This window comes from Epinephelus lanceolatus, chromosome 23 (genome assembly GCF_041903045.1).
Source record: "Epinephelus lanceolatus isolate andai-2023 chromosome 23, ASM4190304v1, whole genome shotgun sequence".
NCBI lineage: Eukaryota > Metazoa > Chordata > Actinopteri > Perciformes > Serranidae > Epinephelus > Epinephelus lanceolatus.
Window position 1 is genome coordinate 35,411,728 of NC_135756.1, and position 22,186 is coordinate 35,433,913.

Consider the following 22,186-nt stretch of genomic DNA (forward strand, 5'->3'; position numbering starts at 1 on the left):
TCAATTATTTTTAATCTAGCGGCCCATTCCTATCTGTAGCACCAGTGCCAAATCAAGTTTCAGCTGTCTGAGGCTCATTAAGAGCTCTTTGCTCTCGTACATGGATGAGGTCAGACTGTCAAACCTCACTTTAAAATAAATATTGACAAGGACGAAGTTTTGGTTTGCCACCATGAAGGAGAGGAAGATGAAGTTTTAAAAATAGGCCATGATACGTGTAGAGTTCGTTAACTGTTCAGATGATTTGTTCTATGGAGGACTGTTAAATGCACACATGGACTAAGTCAAAGCAGCAGACAGAGCACGGACAACTGATGAGTGAAAAAAATAATTTGTCTTCCAAAATTTACATGTTGGTTATGAAGAAGTCAGTCAGAATAATGTGTTGTTTGACTCCATGTTTACTGCATCTCAGCACCAGTCTGTGTCGCTGCCTGCACTATTATAGACAGACTTTGTTTTGGAATATGCCTGATATAGTGCTGTAGACCGCTGTGTCTGTTATGTTTATGTTACTGTGTGTAAGAAAGACTTGGCACTGACTGAGACAGTTCACTTGACTATTCAGTACCACAGCTGTCAATTAGCTGTGTCTGTCTGCCTGTCAGTATAACGTGGGAGGTGAAGGTGGAGAGAGCTAGCAGCATGGGCTAGTTAGCAGAAGCTCTGGGATAGCCAATTAGCTCAGATAGTCAACAGACGATGAAATGGAGTAGACTTGCACCGATTACAATTTTTTGGGCCGATACCCATTTCCAATTTGCAGAGAGTTTGGATGGCCGATTCCGATTTTGGCCTATTCTGATTTCATTTTTTTCAAACCACTCTACAGCACACAAGATATTGCAATATTTTCTACCTTTGCTTTATTAGAACATTTTAACCAAGATACAACCAGCTTTTCAATAATCATCTCAAACAAACAAACAAAAACAGTGACATGTTTCTTAACCTGTTAAGAAACATTTTTTCCTTTTTGCTCAACTATAATTTCAGGTACAGTATTAAAATAAATAAGTAAAAAAAGCATACATAAATAAAAACATTGATAAATAAAATATAATTCTTGGTGTATAGCATTTGTGGGTAATTTCTTGAAAAGACAAAAAGTATAAATATTCACATCAGTGAATCATCAGTATGAAAATTCACACAGGTCTTCAGGATGCACCCACCAGTAAGCGCGAGGACACGCATCTTCAGCACGTGGACACGCGCCTCGTCAGTTTCAAGTGGCACAGTGCAGCAGTGAGAGCTCTGCAGTTCAGATTAACACGGACAGTCAGCAACTTTCTCTTTCTCTCTTTTGATGTGTGTGCATTTGATGTTGCACAATGTCAATCATATGGCGCGCCGGAAATTTGACCGGTGTTTTAAATCGGCACATTTTAGACTGACTGGCCGGTTGCAGGTCATGGCAGATCACGTGAAAAACGGCCTGATTCTGAGCACTGCCGATAAATTGGTGCAAGTCTAAAAGGAGGTTTCACCACTGTTACTTTATTCTGCAGTACTTAACATCGACCATACATGCCAGGTCTCCACAGCACCATGTTCTCTTACCAGACATGAGCAGCAGAACACTGTCAATATAACCTGCACCTAACTTATTACTGTTGAGTCTTCTCGTGTGGATGATGGTTGGAGTAGTGTGGCGACACTATGTTCAACTCTCAACTCAAGTTATGTCGCAACAAAACAAAAAAAAGGCACCACCTCGTGGCACAATTTGGCATTGCAACAATACCACAAATTTGGCTGTTACTTCAGCACTGCACCGTCCTTGGTGCTGAAACATTTTAACTCGACTGGCAGCCTGTTTTCTTTATTTGTTCTTCAGAACAAACTTGTCCAAGAAAGTGGCTTTACTGTAGGTCTTTATGAGACATACAGGCTTGCTCGGCTCAACAAGTGACATGCGATGCATAGTGTATGGCTGTATCTCCTGATTTACAGTTGTGAATTTTAAAATGACTTAGTCACAAGAGCCCTCTGAGAAAGCTTCGACCCCACTGTGCTGAGAGTCTAGCGCATGCCTTTTTGCAACAAGAGCTTGAAGTGTAGTTATTAGCATTTACTAGCATTTAGCATTGTCACGTTGATCAATGCGTCATTTCATGCTGCATCTCTATTGGTAGGTTAGTAGATGTAGGTGGTACCAGTAGTCACACTGTGAGATGGTCTTCCCTAATTTCTGACACTGTCAGAATTTTATCCTAGGTTGTCTTTGATTGTAAGACTGTGACAACGGCCATCCTTGAACCTCTCACTGTGCGACGTAGGACCACCGTTTTAGAGCCACGACCAAAGATATCGCCACGTTTCTTTCACATTGGTCATCTTTCGTCTGGGACAGCCCAAAGTCACACAGTGTATACCCGGCTGAAAACAATATCCAATTCACGATATTCATACAATATCGACATGTTGCCCAACCCTACCTTTAAAGTGATCGTTCAGGTTTTTGGACATGAAGTTGTGTGAAACGCTGACCATCTGTAGCTCTGATGTGACGGTGTCACTACTCTCAACGAGCCTCCTGCTCTGAGAAATCGCCCATAGCTTACCGGAGAAAAAGTAGTTCTGAAGATGTACGGGGGCCACGTAACCAAAAGGTTTTAAGCTACAAAAAAGTATGCATGTGTTTTGTTAGACTATTTCAATAATTATAAAACATCCCTGCATTATGTCAGACCTTGCTATCAATTGGGACTATTTTCTGGCCAGTATCACTCCGCCGTGCAGGCCCGCAAGACAGCACGCCAACAGAAATCAATTAGACAGTTCATCACTACGCTGTGCAGGTGCACAGGATAGCAACGGCTAACGCAAACTTCATCGGCTGTTTCCAACAGAGAACCAGTAGGCTATTATTAGTGAGGAAAAAGATGTACTAGCCCTATATATACCTACTACTACAGCGCAAACACCGGCTCAGGCTCACGACACACCCTCGTCAGCTGCTGTAGGTAAACAGAGGAATACCAAAATGGTGCAAACAGCTGTGGGAATAAAAACATCGCCGGCCAATTGTAAAATGTACCAATGTGCCAAATGTAACCCGTAGGCAACTTTGGCTTGTGTCAATTGGGATGAACCTCGCTACCAAGCCGGCGAGGGTGAAGCAACTGCGCGTATGTCAGGCTCACTTCAGCTGCCCACAGATCCCAACGGACAGAGAAAACGGAATTTCCACACTGCTGTGCCCAAAGAGAGATATATTACCTAATACCAGTGTATATAACGATGTCTGTAACTGATTGTCTGTAAAACAAAATGTTTGATTGAACTAATAGCCTGTTGAGTTGTGGAGAGTACATTATACGCGGCCTCGTTTTACCGTAGGCATTTAGTTTATTATATTAGGCTAACTGCTAAATCCATGACATGAGTAATCAGTCACATAGAAATGTGAATTCATATGTGATTACGACCAGTCTCTGCTTTGTTCTGGTGGTGAGTTAGCCAAAGTTGCCTACAGGTTACATCTGTAACAAGAAACCGATGGAATTGGGAGCCGGCGATGTTTTTATTCCAGCTGGGGAAATCACAAGTTGGCACCATTTTGGTATTCCTCTGTTTACCTACAGCAGCTGACGAGGGTGTGTCGTGAGCCTGAGCTGGTGTTTGCGCTGTAGTAGTAGGTATATATAAGGCTAGTACATCTTTTTCCTCACTAATAATAGCCTCCTGGTTCTCTGTTGGAAACAGCCGATGAAGTTTTCGTTAGCCGTTGCTATCCTGCGCACCTGCATGGCGTGGTGATGAACTGTCTAATTGATTTCTGTTGGCGTGCTGTTGTGCGGGCCTGCACGGCAGAGTGATACTGGCCAGAAAATAGTCCCAATTGATAGCAAGGTCTGACGTAATGCAGGGATGTTTTAAAATGATTGAAATAGTCTAACAAAACACATGCATACTTTTTTGTAGCTCCGGTAAGCTACGGGCGATTTCTCAGAGCAGGAGGCTCGTTGAGAGTAGTGACACCGTCACATCAGAGCTACAGATGGTCAGCGTTTCACACAACTTCATGTCCTAAAACCTTAACTATCACTTTAAGGTGTGAATTGTATTGGTAGGAGAAACGGAATGCTCATCTTTCCTTTTGATACTTCAATAATAGATATTATTTTCTTGCAAAAAAACCAACAGATTGTCTAAACACAGAGTGACCGTAGGTTGAACAATAGATTTGAACACTTATTAAATGATAAATCAGAAAGAGGGGACATCTCTAAGAAAAGTGAGGGAGAAACAACATTTTTCCCTTTTTTTAATTAAAAATGGTGACAAACAATATCAAGATATTCTATAACTGTACATTCCCCTTTTTGTCTTACTGTATGCCAACAAGAGAAAACCACACACTGCTGCTTCGATAAAAGGTTATGAACAAATTGTCCTTGATAGCACTCCACAACACTTAATAAGAAATAGCAAGAAATTACCCTCTTTGTTTGCCTATGACACCTATTTTGAGACTAAGATTTTTCGTACTAAGGAAGAAAATCAACTGATAATACAATCCTTTTTTTTGGTACACATTCATTTGCAGGTAGTTTTCCTTTTTACATGTGAGGTTTATTTTAAGGAAACTGCTCGTCTTTTTCTCTATATTTCTCTGATCGTTTTTCGAGGTCATTATTTTAGTATTAATTTACTAAGCTGCCCAGGATTGTTGTACTCCATTGTTAATGATTAGGGTTGCAACGGTATGAGATATTCATGGTACGATAACCATCTGAGAAAATAGCACGGTTTCATGGTATCACAGTATTACAGAATTTATATCATTATCAGTCAGAATGACCCAGAAAGGAATGAAAACAAAAGGGTTAACTTATTGTTGGTTCGGTGTTTGTTTTATTGTGTAATTGTTTTATTTCTGTAATTGAAACTTGAAACCATTTTGTTAACGAAAGTATGTTTAAAAAGTCTCCCCATAGAAAATAACTAAAATAAAGGGGAGATTCTCTTCCCAGATTCCCGTTTTTCTCGTATAAGCAAATGTACATGTATGACAACCGTCAACTTTTAGATCATGGTATATCTTGAAACCGGTATTTCGTTGCAACCCTGTTAATGATATATATAATATATGACAGTTAGCAATATACTGCATTTAATCTATATACTGTATATACACTGCATATAGAAAATACTGGTTTAAAAAATGTTTCTTCTATAGTGTGTTGCTGGATTTTTATGAGTGGAATGTAACCTGGTGCCATTTACTCTACATTTTTGAAGTATTTACATTTGAGTTGATCCCATTACTCTGCGTCATGTGAGCACAGACATTTTTGTCTGGCTTCCGTGTCCTCAAAGGTAACCTTCTTGTGTCTCTTGGGGTCAATCCATGAGTTATGGATGACTACATTGTTTGGTGTAGGTTCAGCTTCTACTACAGACACCACCCTCTTCTTCATCTTGCTTTTTAAAACCTTTTGGAACTTCTGTCGAGTAAAGGCGTAAAGAAGTGGGTGAAAGATAGTGGTTCCATAGGCCATCACCAAGAAGCCCAAGCGAAGGCGAACAGTTAAATCACTGAGTCCAGTGCTGAGGATGATGGTGTTCAGCACAGTTATTGGAGTCCAGCAAAGTAAGAATGTGGAGATGATGAGAAGGGACATCCTGAAGACTCGTTTCTGCCTCTCCCGTCTCTCTCGATGACGCTTTACTGCTCGTCTTAAAGCAATAATGACTGACACTGATGTCCGCATGCCCAAAGGTGCACTCCCACCTGCCCTGACTCCTGTGCTGCTCTGTGAAGCGTCAGTCGACTCTGCTTGTGTTGCAGTGCTCAAAGAGATAGCGTTTTTGCTCTTTTGCTTCTTTTTAGGTAGGTTGTGCTGAAAGCGTGTTCCAATGCGGATGTTAAGTGCCTGAAGGATCTTGTAGTAAGTCACTAGCATGACCACAGCTGTAAAAAAGAATATAGGGATCTGTGCCAGCAGGTGATAATACAAACCCAGCTCTGTGTAGTATTCATTTGTATGAGTCACTGTGACCACTGCAGTCTGGTTCACAAGGTCTGAACTGTAGTTGATGAAAAAGCCTACTTCCATAAAGGGAACCAGGAAACTGAAAAAAGACAGAGCCCAGATGGATCCGATTAGAGCCACAGCTCGGCCCATCGTAAGCACACGATTTGCCGGTCGCACTGAGATGTCATAGCGGTCTACAGTGATGGCCAAGACATTAGCAGCAGTAGCTACACTTGCAAAGGAGACACAGGCTTCATGGAAACAGCAGATCATGGCTGTGTCTGCCTCCAGAGGAAGTAACACCACCACTGCTGTCAGCGGGATGCAGCATACACACACCTGAAAACAAGATAGGGAATCAAGTCACATCTGAAAAACATTATGTTTGTTTCATTTAATCTAAGATTGTTTGTTTAACACCAGATAAAACTAGAACATGGATGGAACGTCAAGTCCCAGTGTGTACAAGCATGATTGTTTATTTTCTGAATCAGCAACAGTGCTGAGAGGTTGTTTTTTTTTTTTTTTTTTTTTTTTTGAGCACCAGAAGTCTCAGTATCAAGGTACTAGATGTTACAGTAAATCCCTCTTGGCACAAAAGTAACTGATGTTAATAGATCAGCACTCACCAACACATCCACCACATGCAGGTTCATAGTGATGATGTTGGAGACGGAGCTGATGAGGTTCTGTTTCATACAGTACAGGACAAGCACAGTGAGGTTGGAGCTCAAGCCCAAAACTATCTCCAAAAGCAGGAAACCTGTCAGAGAAACCTACCAACAGAAAGAACAAGGTGGCATATAATGTGACTTTCAGTGTTATTTTAGTCATAATAACACATAATTATGAACATGTGGAAGATTTAATTTATACTTTATATAACCAGGGAATCTTCTTACTTACATGATGTGTTTTAGTATCCAAAATCCAAATTCCCAACCCATTAATGAGCCGGACAGTTACCAGTTTCCTGAAAATATCATATACCTAAAAAGATCTCAATGGATTGACTTGCTAGCAAGAAAATGTCATGCCATCATGTCATATCCATTTGATTATAAATGCCATCTGAGATGTGAGGCTGCAGCATTACCTGGAAGCTGATGGGGTAGATGGCCTTGTCAGAGGTCATGTCAAGGTCATAGGGGTCAGCAATGTCAAGCACCGTCATGTTGCTCATGGTGGCTGCAGAGATCTGCATTGGGGATGTGTGCATTATCCTAATGGGAGGAAGAGGCCTGGAGAGCAGTTTGCACAAAAAGGTCCATTCCATAAACATTAAAGGCATATCAAATTCTACCAGATCTTTGTATTTTTCAACTAGAGATTTGTTAAATTGCAACTGGTACTGCCTCTTTTTTGGAAAGACTGTTCTGTACACAGGCAGTGAGGATGAGATCAGGGTTACAAGAGGCAATGGGCTACTGATAATATGTCATTCACCTCTTTTGACTCTTCTGCTCCAGAATAATTTAGTATCTATGTTTTTTTGCACATTGACTAGAATGTACTCTAACCACTGTACTTGTTGAGCTACACTTCATCAAGACATTACATGGGTATAAACCATCTGGCACAATGTGCTCAGTAGGGTTGGGTCGGTATGAGAAAAAAAAAAAACGGTTCGTTTTTTGTAAAAAACAAAAACAAAAAAAAAAAAACGCATCAAGTCAGTAATACCGTATTTTCGCCACTTGGGGGCGCAGTTGACTCATTTAAAATAAAAAACGACCTTAGGACAACAGAGTGACAGCTGTTTCTTTTATTCCTTACAAATAAATTTTGCAGCTTACTCAATCAGTGCAAACAAGGGTAGGCTGACCAAATGTCCTCTTTTGCCCAGACACTTTTCACGTCCCGTCCGGGGCGTCTGGGTTTTTTTTTTATAAACTGATGATAATGTCCGGTTTTCCGTGTGTTTGTGTGTGTGTGTTAGAGTGCAGCACGGGCCGCATATTTCTGTCCAAACCCGAACCGAGCCCGACATTATTTAATGACCAAAGCACTGAGTTTGTCACACAGTGGTTACAGGCTATTTAACAGGACGGGTGTGCGCCGTGGGTGCTCAGCTGCTGAGAGGGAGACCTCTGTGTTTGAGACGGGAGCGGGAGGCGGGAGGTCCGACGCTTCCAGCGAGAGGAGAGGGAGAAATAAAACAAAATAAGATAAAATAGGAAAAACCCGTCTCCCTCTTTCATTTTATTTTCAGCGTTTAATCAAGGCGGAGGCGGGCGGCTGGAGGTCCGAGACTTCCAGAGAGGGAAGAGGTAGAAACAAACAGCCAATGTGTGGCTGTGTGTGTTATGTTCAGGTGTTGTCACGTAAATAACAGTGCCCAAGCAATAAACAGGACAGACAATAGGATTTTATTTATTTTTACACTACATTTCCACTGAAAGCTGACCGAATCCGACCCGAGCCCTAATACAATTTATAGCTACATTTTTTTTACCAAACCCGGCCCGACCTGTCGGGTACAGTCGGGCTCAGACCGCCACACTCTAGTGTGTGTATGTTTCCCCTATTGGGGCCTATCTGAATTTCTGTCTTTGAGAGTTATTATTTTGTAATATAACTGAATTTTCTATCCATACATATAAATTTTAAATATATTAAAATTATAAGGCATCTTTGAGTAAATTGCGAGTATCATTTAAGTAGGCTTTGTCGTGACTGGGCCGAGTGTCCTCTTTTTTGGAAATCAAAATATGGTCACCCTAAACAAGGGTTGCCTCCTTTGTCTGGCTCAAAGCCAAAGTGTTGCCATAGTGGCGCATTCTTTGATTTCGTCGAGACTAAATTGTCCGCCATTATCGACTCCCCGTCACTATTAAACAAACTCCAGGCTACAGTAGAGGTGCATGCGCACTCGCACCTCCTAGCTCAGTCCCCGCCCCACCTCCCTCTCTCTCCTGCTTGCTGTGCGCTTGGTGAAGACGCAGACACAGGTGCTCACAGACTTGGGCTTACTACAAGCGGAGCGGACTACGTGTAAAAATGTCCGTGAAAAATCCCCGCGATGTGAAAAATACATGCCGAACAGTCCTTTGTGTGACACTGGTGCGCGGAGCAAAGTCCGCGCGGTTGTGCTTTGCGTGCACAGGGCTTGCGGATGTCCACTTTTACTGGGCGGACCTCTGCGGCATCCGCTCCGCGTACGTTCTGCCCGAGTATGCGGTCCGGTCGGTCTCAAAAAATAAAACCCGGTCCAAGACGGAGTACCGGACCGAACTGGTATTACCAAGAACCAACCCAACCCTAGTGCTCAGCACTGCCATACAGAATCAATCCCAATCAGTCTACTCACCCATTTTAATGGTCCAGTGTGTAAGATTAAGGAGGATTTAGTGGTATCTAATGGTTAGGACTGCAGATTGCAACCATCTGAAACTTCTGCTGGTTAGAATTCCTTCACTGTTCATTGTTTAGGAGGTTATTACCATCAGCCAAATTAGTTGGACTAAAACCGTCTTTTTCAAATACATGTAAACATGCTAGTCCAACTTAAAGGGGAACTAATGTTTTTTTTAACCTGGGGCCCTATTTTCCGATCTACTTTGTCTAAATGAATGATAAGATGTTCAATATTTGACATTTTTCCAGTACGAAGCTAAGGGTTGACCTGCCTGCAGCCCATGAGCGCACGCTATATTAAATAATAGGGCACTTGGACAGCGTCAAACAACGTCAAAATACGTCCACTAAAAGTGCATTTTTTTCACACAGATAGGCTCGGATTGTTAGTGTAATTATCCGACAACATAACGTAAAGGAGAAATGAACGTCTGTGTTTACCTTTAGCTAGTCTCGCTCACCAGACCTTTCTCAAGAAAAGAAAGGTCTGGCTGGGCCGACTCTCAATTTAAGATTGGAGAAAAAAACACCCCGGCTGCTTTCAACCAATCACAATCGTTCTTGGCGGTGCCACAGCAACGGTGCGCTTGCAAAAATATCGCCCGGGGGAAACAGGTTTTGGTGTAACACGCCCACAAAAATATCGCCTACAGGATGCGAACCATGGCAGAAAAATGGCTACATCCCCGCAAGATCAAACACCGCAAAAGTTAGTAAAGGACGTGCTGAAAACTGCAACCGGAGATGGTAGGGCGGGACTTCAGTGGGTGGCTCGTTCCGCCCAATGAGAGGCTGATCTTTGCAGCGAACTTCCAGCCACTCAGACTAACCTTTTAGCTGGATTCGGACATGTTCCTCTACCTGTTGCAATTTTAGTATATGTGCTACTGAAGTAACACTGCTCCCTCTCTCTCTTCGTCCGCTATTCAATTTCAATGAGCTCTGCATCCATGTACGTCTGTGTACTCCATGTTCAAATAAATACAGGCGGTTATCAAATTCAAATGGCTCATCCAGATCCAGTTGGTAAAAATTCGGACATGTTTGTTGTGGCAAGTCAAAACACTCACTCAGAGAGTGAAAGTCTGGCTCTAAAATCTCACGTTTCGCGAGATTTGAGTTGTTGCAGGAAGTAACCGCTGGAATGACCTTACCAAACACAAGGAATTACTCTGTTTTGAGTAGTCATGGCTGAATTTTTACCTGATTTTGACCAACTGGATCTGGGTGAGCCATTTGAATTTGATGACCACCCGTATTTATTTGAACACGGGGTACACGGACATACACGGATACAGAGCTCATTGAAATTGAAGAGTGGACGAGGAGAGAGAGGGAGCAGTGTTACTTTGGTAGCACATATACTAAAAATTGCAACAGGCAGAGGAACATGTCCAGAGGAACATTGTGATTTGTGATATTGGGCTTTATAAATAAAATTGATTGATTGATTGAATTGAATCCAGCTAAAAGGTAAACACAGACGTTCATTTCTCCTTTCCGTTATATTGTCGGATAATTATACTAACAATCTGTTTAAAATGCACTTTTAGTGGACATATTTTGACGTTGTTTTACGCTGAGTGCCCTATATATAGCGCACGCTCATGGGCTGCAGGCAGGTCAGCCCGAGCTTCATACTGGAGAAATGTCAAATGTTGAACATCCTATCACTCATTTAGACAAAAGTAGATCGGAAAATAGGGCCCAGGTTGAAAAAAACATTAGTTCCCCTTTAAACTGGACTTTTAAAATACATACAAACATTAGGGTGGGGAAAAAAAATCAACACAGCATAGTATTGAGATATTTGTGTGTGGCATTATTGTATTGTCACACGGTATTGATTTTTAGATAAACTATTACTATTACAAATGCAAATTAAACTTTAGGTAGCCTACTAGAATAATATAATAAATTGCTTTTTCAGTCCACTAGATACATTTTACTGTTGCAAAAAAGTGGCTGAAGTGAGATGAACAGACTGAAAACTTTATCTTATTAGACACTTTAGGGACACTATGGACACTTTATGGACACCACTATAAGCATTGCTGTCCCCCATGTTGTTGTTGTTTATTTGCACATTCAATATTCACTTTGCACTAAATATGTTCACTTTAATCCATTGCTCACTTTTTATCCACTGCTTATCATCATTATTATTATTATTATTTATTGCTGTTTCTTGTATTTTTTGTGCTTTTTTCTGCCTGCCTAGTTTTTTAAATTTTTAAATATTGAAATCTTTAATTTGAATCTTTACCCTTGACTGCTGTAACACTGGAATTTCTCAATTGTGGGATCAATAAAGGTGTATCTTATCTTATCTTATCTTATCTTATCTTATCTTATCTTAAAAGAGATGTTGGCAGTTTTCCTTTGAGGTCATAATTTACAGTTAAAAAAGGTAATAAATCGCAACATATCCCAATATGTTTAAGATTGTATCATGACTTAAATATCATGATAATATCGTATTGTGGATCCTCTGGTGATTCCGACTCCTAGTAAACATGTAAGTCAGACTGAAATTGTACTAAATCGAACTTTTCAAAGTCGGACTAACACCCAGATAATGTGATTGGGAGTCAACTTACTGCTGCATGTATACAGTTAATCTGACCCAAACTGGCCTAGGCGCTCTGTGCATGCTCCACAGTTTCTGCCCTGGGCTTTGACCCTTAAGTTGAATAGCATTGAATCTGTAAGAGAAAAAGAAGGCAGTAACAACATGGTGAAATCTACATCCAGAGCCGAGCATTTTTGGATGGACTAGGGGACACAATTTATGTTGTGTCAGCTGAAAGAGCGTACAGCGAAATGTACAGAGCTATAAAGTTGCCCACCATGGTACCAGTTTGCTGTGAGCTAACCATAGCTACCTTGTCTGTCGATTGTTTGGTCTGTGATGTAATAGGTCAACCAGAACAAGGTCCAATACTAACAAGCTGAAAGGACGCATATTGCCACCTATTGTAGCAGAGTTGGACATACCTGGGTCAATAAATGGATTCCCCTCCTGTGCTTGTATACTGAGACAAGGACAGTAGTCCAATTAAGTGGCCTCGTCAGTAGCTCCACTTAACTGTGCATGTAAACATACTGGGCCCCGTTTCCCAGTTTCAGTGTACCTTAGCACTCTACAAAGGTCTCTAAGATATACCTTAGCTAAGGAACTTCTTTTCCTACGAGTGTTTCCTAAACTGCCCCTTAGCGGGTGCTCGTAAGGAGAGCTACCAAGGTACATCGTAAGTTAGAGCTGTCCTTCACCATGGTGCTGAAAGTGTATTAATTGTTGCTGCACACATCGGTTGATCTCATATAAAGGTAAATAAATGACATTGTAATATAAAAAGTATTGCCATAATAATCCATCAGATATTAAGTTTAAGTTTAAGTTTTAAGTTTATTCACTTTATTAATCCCCCTGAGGGAAAGAGTGGAGAGATCTCAGAGTGAGGGGGCTGCCCTTTGGTCAGGCGCCCCGAGCAGTTGGGGGGTTCAGTGCCTTGCTCAAGGGCACCTCGGCAGTGCCCAGGAGGTGAACTGGCACCTCTCCAGCCACCAGTCCATGCTCCATATTTTGGTCCGGACGGGGACTTGAACAGGCAACCCTCTGGTTCCCAACCCAAGTCCCTATGGACTGAGCTACTGCCGCCCCCATATCATAAATGAGGCTATGCCTTTTACAGAACATCTGCTCATCTATTTGAAGCCTAGTCCACACATACACAGGTATTTTTAAATGCAGCACTTTAAAACTAAATTTCCTTCCAGACGAGCATTTTAGCACCATTTCAGGAAAAATCCCCCTCCTGATACGCCTGAAGCATATCACATTAAAAATCACATCCCATTATAAACAAAGAGACTAATGATGAAGCAGAGAAATGTGATTTCTGCTCACCAGTTGTTATTGAAACATTTATAACAGCATACATGTTTGTCTGTCTTTTTCCATCATTGCAGTTCAATGCCAGTTTGTGTCTTACATATAAGTTTTCCAACATCAGTCCTGTCAATGTACAGACTGCAGATCTGTTGTTGTCACACAATAGGCACCTGTAGCAGCAGCATATCCATGTTTCATTGCTGTGTGTGTGTGTGCCGTAATTAGCGAGCAGAGGCGACGCGCTTGATCGCCTACATAGCTGGTGCCGCCCGCTTGATTAGTTTCCAACTGGCCTCATTAGACTTCCGTTTGATCAATTTATCAAGTATCTGTCAGATATTCACATGTCCTCAGTTATTTAGCTCCATTAAATACATAAATTAATGAATAGATTAATAAATAAATAAATAAATAAACCTATATATTCATAATATTTGTTATTATTTTTCATGAAGCTAATTTTAAACTAATGACGTAATTTGCGCAAGGAGTCTAGATGTGAATTATACTGCAACTGTTCATTTAAAAAGCATAATTTTGGCCTAATAAAGCTAAAACTGTGACATGATGAACTGAGCGCATCACTGAGGGACAGCTTACGAGTGGTTCAGACCGCCCTTCTTAAGATATACCTTTCAGAGGATATATCTTCACTAAGGAGACTCTTGGAAACAGCCCGTAAGCATAAGGGAGACCTAATGATACAACTTATGATGCACATAGCTCTATGAAGGCTCTGGGAAACAGGGTGCTGAGTGTTTAGCATGTCGGAGACGGGTGGCTTGCCTCATCACATGCTAATGAGTGCTCACCCTTTTTCTCTAATAACACAATAAGAGATGCACCAGAAGGCCTGGCGTGTGACAGGAAAGGCATGTGGGGGAGCGACAGTACGAACGTATCACTCCACCTATGCAAGAACATGAATGTTAGCAAAGGAGAGAGAGAACAGGAGAGAAGGTGCTCACAGCCCAAATAAGCAACTACGCTTTAGAAACAAGCCCAAAAAAAAAACGCGACCCATGACTACCAATATTTGTAAGCGACTTTACAGAAAAACAAGCCCAAAGTCGCTTATAATAAGCAGACTTGGCAGCACCGCCCAGCACTCGAGATCAGTGTTCCTCCAACAAGGTTTAGCATGTCAGAGACAGACGGCTCGGCCACCACTTGCTAATCTGTGCACATCATCTCTGATAACTTAAGATCCAGACTTCAGGGAGGTTTTCACCGGGGGGCTGAATTACCCACAGAGGTCTCTTCCTCTCCAAGACAAATGGACTCGTGATTAAAACTGGTAAAAACATTGAATAAAGCAGTTTCACATTATTAATCAGTGTTTTACCAACAATGCTGCAGATGCTGCTTGTTGCAGATGGACTTCTATCTATGGTGGCTGCTGCGAAATGGCCGTATCTGAAGCCAGTGTTTGGTTTTCTGGGCTACTGTGGAAACGTGTCAGTGAACATGGCGATCTCCATAAATGAGGACCTGCTGTCTATTTAGATATAAATGGCTCATTCTATGGTCAAGAAAACACAATAATTCTTATTTTTAAGTGATTATATAATAAAGAAAACAGACATATTATATTAAATACCATTTCTGCCAATATATCCCCCTAAATCCTGCACACTGGACCGTTAAGTGATGTTGAAACTGCACGAGCATAATTTACATGAATGTATACCCACATACATGTACACAAAACACTACACTCTTCACTGTAGAATTAGAAGTCCATTATTGATATTGGTATTGACACCTTTAGCCAAAATTAAAGGGATGGGAGCTCATCTTTATTTTTCCATAACTCACAGGATGACAAGTTAGAAGAGCCTGTCCAACAAATGCACCGTTTGAGAGTCTTCGCTTGCTTGCTGACCCTAAACAAACCAAAAGAAGGTATACTAGAATATGTAGTTTATGGTCCTTGGTTCCCCTGAAGGTTTGGACTAAAGAAAAGTGAGTGTAGGTGTGATACTAGGCATACACTTACCACTCCCTCCCAGCAGTGTCCTCTCCAGCTCAAAAGCAATAGTAGTGGCCACAAGGAACTTGGTGGAGCATATCAAACCATCCCACCATATTCTGACTTCACAAGATCAATCTTCACTTCATCCCCTTGATTTACAGCATTCTCTGTGTAAGAGAATTTGACGGACTTGTCAAGTCTTCTGTGAGCTTTAGCTTTGGGGATACTGGCTCCACTCAAGCAAAGAGAAAAGTCTGTTTGTGAAACACAGAAAGCAATACACACCCGCCCCTCGCTGGGGGACATGTGGTTTGCAACATCAGTGCATTGCACTAAGATCAATGCTTTCTTTCATGCATAGCTCTGTCTCATCATTGTCTGTTGTGCTTGAACCGTTGTCTACAGTCTCATCCCCACTTGAAAATGATGCCAGTGCCAGAACAATACTCCTGTCTCCACTTTTCTCCACTTTTCAGGTAATGTATGTCTATCACACTCATCCCGATATGGTCCGTAGCACTTTGACACCAGGTTTGTATTTTCATATTCCAGAGACAATTGAAGGAAGAATGTAGAGATGACCAAATCGAGGCAAGGTTCCCAGTAGTAATAGGAAACAAACTTGTTTGGTTGTTCCTCTGGACTCGACCCAGTTAAATCCTTCACATTCAGGTGATCCAAGGGGAGGCCAAGTTGCACCACAGGTCAGAAACCTGGACGTAGGACATATACAGTCCTTAGAGACCACTCAAAGAGACTCATCCCTTGACTCTTGGACATTCACAGCCTTTGCACTCCCCTTTTTATCCTTCATGGACTGCCAGAGAGGAATCGAGAATGATGTCATATCCTATCATCGTCGTCACCTTTCCTTTTGTTCCTCCTTAGTCACATGCCATCTCTGATCCTGCAAAGGGAAAGGGTTCAAGATTTGAGTAAAATTTTATGAAAAAAGGACATTTGTCACATTGAAATCAGATCTTTTGTCCTTGTTTTGCATGTTGCATCACGTCTCCTTCCTAATTTCAGCTCATTTATCATCCCCTGACAGACAGCTCACTCTCTGTGCTAATTGGATGCCTGTCTCTGTGTTTGCACTTGTGGTTGTGTGTGTGCCAAATGTGCGTTTAATCAGGTTTGATGCCTTGCCTTTTATCTTTGATGATTCTTGTCATGTGTTGTTCAGCAAACAAGCATTGAAAACTGTGAACTTGTTTTCTGCAGATTGTCCGAGTGTATGAAATGATATGCTGACTAACTGTCACAACATCGGGCCTCACACTGTTTCAGTCAGGACTCAACTGCAGGGCTCCAGACTATCCTTTTACATTGTTTGCAGTGGTGCAAATCATTTTTTTATATAGGTAGGTGCATCTAAATTTTTTCATTGTGTCTTTTGGCACCACAGTAACACATTTTTAATTCATTTTCAATTCAGTTTTATTTATAAAGCCCAATATCACAAATCACAATTTGCCTCAGAGGGCTTTACAGCATATGACGTCCCTCTGTCCTTTGGACATTCACAGCGGATAAGGAAAAACTCCCCCAAAAAAACCTTTTATTGGGGTAAAAAAATGGTAGATACCTCAGGAAGAGCAACTGAGGAGGGATCCCTCTTCCAGGATGGACAGGCGTGCAATAGTAGTATTCCATATGACAAAATGATACATAAAGAGAGACAGAGACAGAGAGAGTAATGACAGTAGCTTATAACATTAATGTAAATAATAATATTATGATAATAATTACGGCTATTGTGGTACAATATGTTCTAAGTATATGTTAATATATGATGGTATATGTATGTGACAATAATAACCATATGTGTATAATAACATTAGAGGTATGACTAATAGTAACAGCAGCAGTAGGCAGCATCAGGGATGACCACAGCAGCAGCACAACCACATCACACGATCCAGGCACAGCTGCGATACGAGGTAACCTGCCACACAGTGGAGCTCAAAGGCTCCTGAGAAGAAGCCGAGTTAGTGGCATGCAGTAGAGCTGAGTCAGCGAGTTGCAGTAACAGGACATGGATGTTAGCAAAGGAGAGAGAGAACAGGAGAGAGGGTGCTCGGTATATTATAGGAAGTGTAATATAGGAGGTCCCCTGGCAGACTAGGCCTATGTCAGCCTAACTAGGGGCTGGTCCAAAACAAGCCTGAGCCAGCCCTAACTATAAGCTTTATCAAAATGGAAAGTCTTAAGTCTAGTCTTAAATGTGGAGACGGTGTCTACCTCCCAGACCAAAACAGGAAGATGATTCCACAGAAGAGGAGCCTGATAGCTGAAGGCTCTGGCTCCTGTTCTACTTTTGGTGACTTTAGGAACCACGAGTAACCCTGCATTCTCAGGGCGTAGTGTTCTGGTGGGATCATAGGCTACTATGAGCTCTCTAAGATATGACAGAGCCTGATCATTCCTTGTAAGTTAGGAGAAGGATTTTAAATTCAATTCTGGATTTCACAGGGAGCCAGTGCAGAGAAGCTAAAACAGGAGAATTGTGATCTTGTTTCTTAGTTCCTGTCAGTACACGTACTGTGAAAAAAAAACACAGTCCGTGAGGCTTGTTTTAAATGGGAGTTAAAAGAGAAATCTTGATCAAATATTACTCCAAGGTTTCTTACGTTAGAGCTAGAGGCCAGAGCAATGCCATCCAGAGAAACTATATCATCAGATAAAGAGTTTCTGAGTTGTTTGGGGCCAAAACCAATAACTTCAGTTTTGTCTGAATTTAACATCAGGAAATTGGAGCTCATCCAGGATTTTATGTCTTTAAGGCATTTTTGAAGTTTAGTTAATTGATCCGTTTCTTCTGGCTTTATCAATGAATAAAATAATTTGAAGTTACCTTTTTTGTCAGTTCCCATACACATTGGTAATTTTTTTTTAACTAGTGGTGTAATGGTACACCGGAGTCATGGTTTGGTTTATACAGTACCCTGGCTCAGGAGTCACAATTTGGTTCATACCATGGTTCACAAGTCATTGTTTGGTACCCACCAGGGTTCAGGAGTCACGGTTTGGTTAATACCCTGGCTCAGGAGTCACAGTTTGGTTTACTCCATGGTTCAGGAGTCACGGTTTGGTTCATAAACTGAATAAATCCAAATGTCAGCACTCACAAATATTATATATATCAGTCTTTTAATAACGCACAGCAGTATCGCAAACGGACGCGTTTCAGCACTTGGCTGACCAGCAAGGTCCTGGCTGTTAGATATGTGGGCTACACCGACTTTGTTTATTAACGCTGAGGAAAGCCAAGTGCTGAAACGCGTCCGTTTGCGACACTGCTGTGTGTTATTAAAAGACTGATATATATGATATTTGTGAGTGCTGACATTTGGATTTATTCAGTTTGTGATTTTTGGGTCGGCACCCTGTGACGGTGAGTCGAGCACGTCAAAAAATCTACTGTAATGAGACAGAATGCAGAATACTGTCTAAATCATTGTAACCAGTAGTAGCATGAACTATACCAAAATTGTTACTGTTTATTGCAGGTTTGCCATCTAAGATGTAAATTAATCAAGTTGTTTTCTTTTTTGGTCGTACCAATAAAATTGTTCTTCCTCCGTGATGCATAATATCACATATAACTACATTTGTACCTTACATTGTTACTGTATCCACAGTGTGGTAAAGTATTTGAATCCAACCACTTCAGTGGTTTTATACACTCCATTATTTCACAAAGCTTTTCAACATTCAAATAAACAACGGGGAAAAAATGCCTGTAGCTCAAGTGTGGGACATATTTAAAGAGTAGGCTTGCCCTTATCTTAACCATGCAAAACTTGTACCTTAATCAGTGTTAATTGACGAAAACTATGACAACATTTTTTTTCAATGACCTTTTTTCCATGATGAAAACAAGACAATGATGCGCTAAAAATAGATCTTGATAATAAAAACTGAGACAGGCGACAGGCTGGCAAACTCCACTAATTAGTCTGCAGCAGGATGTTTCACTAGCCAACAAAAACACTCACATTATGAGATGTAATTCAGCAGTAAATTTGGATTTGTGTTGCAGTAGTGGCTGTTAGTAGCTCTGCTTGTTAGCTGCTGAACAACTTGAGTTTTAATCACAGGCCCTATGAGAGGACATGAGTTTAAACCTCCAGATTAAGATGTTGCAGATTAAGAAAGAATTCAGGCTGTAATTAAGTTATTTTTCTGTTTCTTACAAGTGAGATGGATAAGTCAGAGTTTACAATTAACCTGGGTATAAATCCTAGTTGTCTCAGGTTTGTTATTTGTGGTCAAAGTTTTTGAGAGCATAAACAGTGGAGATGTTGAGCTTGTAAAGTGTGTGCTAGTAAATCACCCCTTCAACCTATCGAAAACTGTGGCAGAAATGAGAGTTTGTAAGTGTGTGCAAATTATTTGTAGCTGTAGATAGAATTGTCTAAATGATTTTTTTATACAACCTTTCATCTTGATTCTAATTTCTAATACATGAATAAGCCTCACTGGATTACTTTAAAAATAAAAATACTGTACATATAGGCTAAAAGTTGACTAAAATGTTTGAATTTTCTAAAACTAATAAGTATTTTTGTCTCAAGTCTAAGACTAAATCTAAAATGGCTGTCAAAATTAACACTGACCTAAACCCAACCAGCCAATCACCCACCCATACCTACCAATTTCTGTCAAAACGCCCAGGTTCCAGAGTAGCCTCAGGCTTCATTTACATTAAGTATGTCTGTAAAGGGACATCCAGGTTTGCGCAAATGTCAGGTCAGCAAGGGAAATAATTAAATGGACTGCATTTGTATAATGCTTTTTTAGTCTTCTTGACCACTCAAAGTGCTTTTACACTACTGAGTCACATTCACTCATTCACACACACATTCACAAACTGGTGGCCGAGGCTGCCATACAGGGTGCCACCTACTACTTAGTAACCATTCACACACCCTCACACAAAGATAGAACAGCCATCGGGGGCAATTTGGAGTTCAGTATCTTGCTCAAGGATACCTCGACATGTGGACTGGAGGAGCTGGGGATCAAGCCTCCGATCTTCTGATTGTTGGACGAACCGCTCTACCTTTGAGCCACAGCCTCCCCTGTTGATTTATCCATTAGTCAATCAACATAAATTAACCCCACCGATTATTTGACAGTCATTTAGCAAAAATCCTAAGCATTAATTGATTTCAGCTTCTTAAATATTATGATTTGTCACACTGCCTTGTTTTGTATCATTATAAATTGAGTATCTTTGTTTTTTGGACTATTGCAATTTAAAAAATGTCACCTTGAGGTCAAGAAACATGCAATTGGTGTTTTTCAATATTTTCTAAACTTTTTTAAACTAAATTATTTATCAGTTAACCTGACAAATAATGAACAAAAGTGTATGTTCCATTACATGAAATATCTGCCCTGTGGGTGACCTCACTTTAAGGACAAATTCTGATTCTGTCTTGTGTTGTATAAGCTTTTCTCCAACAGGAGAGCAGGTCTCTGGGAGGCAGTGAACTCAGCTCAGCTTGTGAAAACCCATATTCCTTACTGTTTGATAGCCATTCATTTTGTGTAATTATTCTCCACTCAGAATAGTCACTGCTTGAAAATCGTGACTCACAGACTCAACAACATCAGCAGGCTGTGTGTGTTGATTTCACAGTGCCTCCATACAACACATTCACATTGCCTTGCTATCTGAACACCAGTAACAGTGCTAGTATGTGATAGTGCCGTGTGTTGGTTTACCTCTTTGCAAAGACCATTCCTCGGTGATTCTTGGCTCTGTCAGAGCACTTTCCTTTCCTGTAAGGCTTTGTAATCTCAATCCCCAAAGGTAACGTTGAGCCCATAGGTGATAACCCTGAGTGTAGTAAGCAATCATTCAAGGATGCTTGTTAGTTAGTCCCTTCAACATGGAAATTTGACTGGTAGAAAGCATGCAGTCACAGAGCCTGGAGGGAGCAAGAGAGATACTGACACTGCTGTGCTGCCTCCGCCTCTCTTCTCTCTGCTGTGCTTCTTTTTCTGTCGGTCTGTCTCTCTGTCTTGCTTCCTCCCTCTCCCTGTATCTGCCTCCAGTAGCTACCCTGCCCGCTACCCAGCCCCACACCCCTCCCCCTCCTGCTCTTTTAAACTGTCTTCTCTTTCTCCTTTCCCCCCTTTATACCTCTGTGTTTGACTAATTGGACTCACAAAAGCCAATGCAACACAACAATGCAAATCATATTTCCTCTCTCTCATTTCTCCACTTCTGTCTCCTCCTGTCCTTTGTTATCTTTCTGTGTCTTTTGTGCTGCCTGTAGTAGGCAGGGAAAACTCACCAACAGGAGGGACAACAAATATCTTTTTGGTCTGATTACTTGCTTCCTTCATTTTGTCTTTCTTTCCCTCATTAATAGCCCAGGTAGGAAACTGTGACCATGACAATACTAATGGCAGCATCCGTCCTCTCAGGACTTTGGCCACTCCTCCAGTGTTTGTGTTTGCATAGCACCTGCTGGATGGTACATGCTTAATTGCCCCAGTCTGGCTACCATCGGAGCAGTCGCTGTGTATCCTTTATTGCCTGGTGAGCATATCTGGAAGGTAGCTAGTGAGTGGACTAATTAGCGCTACTAGACATTGGCATGGCAACAACAGCACTGCCAGCCAAAGCAAACGCAGACTGATGGATCAGAATTCACACACACACACACACACACTTCATCCCGCACTGTACATGTGTACATTCAAGGAGTGTAAGCAGAGATGATAGTGTCCAGTCCAGCTGTTCTACTTGACATGCGCAACTCAGCAGGAGGCATGTTTTCTCCAAGACACAAGTCTTGAGTGGGAGCGAGATAGATTGCAGACAGCAGGGCTAGGAGGGAAAAAACAGACAATTGCAGGCATTTTTCTACAAAACATGAGCATGATATGCAAGTGAGTCAGAGACAGAAAGAGATGGAGACAGCTCTTTTCTGTCTGTAAGTAAAAAAAACA

The 22,186-nt window shown here is 41.3% G+C and overlaps 2 protein-coding genes across 8 annotated transcripts in view; one reads left to right on the forward strand and one right to left on the reverse strand.

Moving 5' to 3' along the window:
• Positions 1-22,186, forward strand: part of cog5 (component of oligomeric golgi complex 5) — a 171,539-nt gene that overhangs the window by 46,385 nt on the left and 102,968 nt on the right. The window lies entirely within an intron of this gene.
• LOC117246054 (G-protein coupled receptor 22-like) lies at positions 4,239-21,241 on the reverse strand. Of its 6 annotated transcripts, XM_033609733.2 has the most exons (6): positions 16,803-16,939; positions 15,239-16,121; positions 15,058-15,125; positions 7,084-7,228; positions 6,617-6,763; positions 4,239-6,326 (listed from the first exon to the last, which is right to left on the reverse strand). In XM_033609733.2, the coding sequence occupies exons 4-6, from the start codon at positions 7,204-7,206 to the stop codon at positions 5,274-5,276; spliced, it is 1,323 nt and encodes a 440-aa protein (XP_033465624.1). In that variant the 5' UTR covers positions 7,207-7,228; positions 15,058-15,125; positions 15,239-16,121; positions 16,803-16,939; the 3' UTR covers positions 4,239-5,273. The 6 variants fall into 6 exon arrangements, with proteins under 6 accessions (XP_033465624.1, XP_078021491.1, XP_078021492.1 ...); XM_078165365.1 differs by lacking the exons at positions 15,058-15,125; positions 16,803-16,939 and adding an exon at positions 20,951-21,241; XM_078165366.1 differs by lacking the exon at positions 15,058-15,125 and having other exon boundaries at positions 7,084-7,210.

What these genes read in the sequence shown, in the direction of transcription:
- LOC117246054 (XM_033609731.2), bottom strand. Translation starts at nt 7,278, where the DNA reads ATGCCTTTAATGTTTATGGAATGGACCTTTTTGTGCAAACTGCTCTCC. An exon ending in TCTACCCCATCAGCTTCCAG is followed by an intron (nt 6,764 to 7,083) that starts GTAATGCTGCAG and finishes TTCTGTTGGTAG; the next exon opens with GTTTCTCTGACAGGTTTCCT. An exon ending in TGCATGTGGTGGATGTGTTG is followed by an intron (nt 6,327 to 6,616) that starts GTGAGTGCTGAT and finishes TCTTGTTTTCAG; the next exon opens with GTGTGTGTATGCTGCATCCC.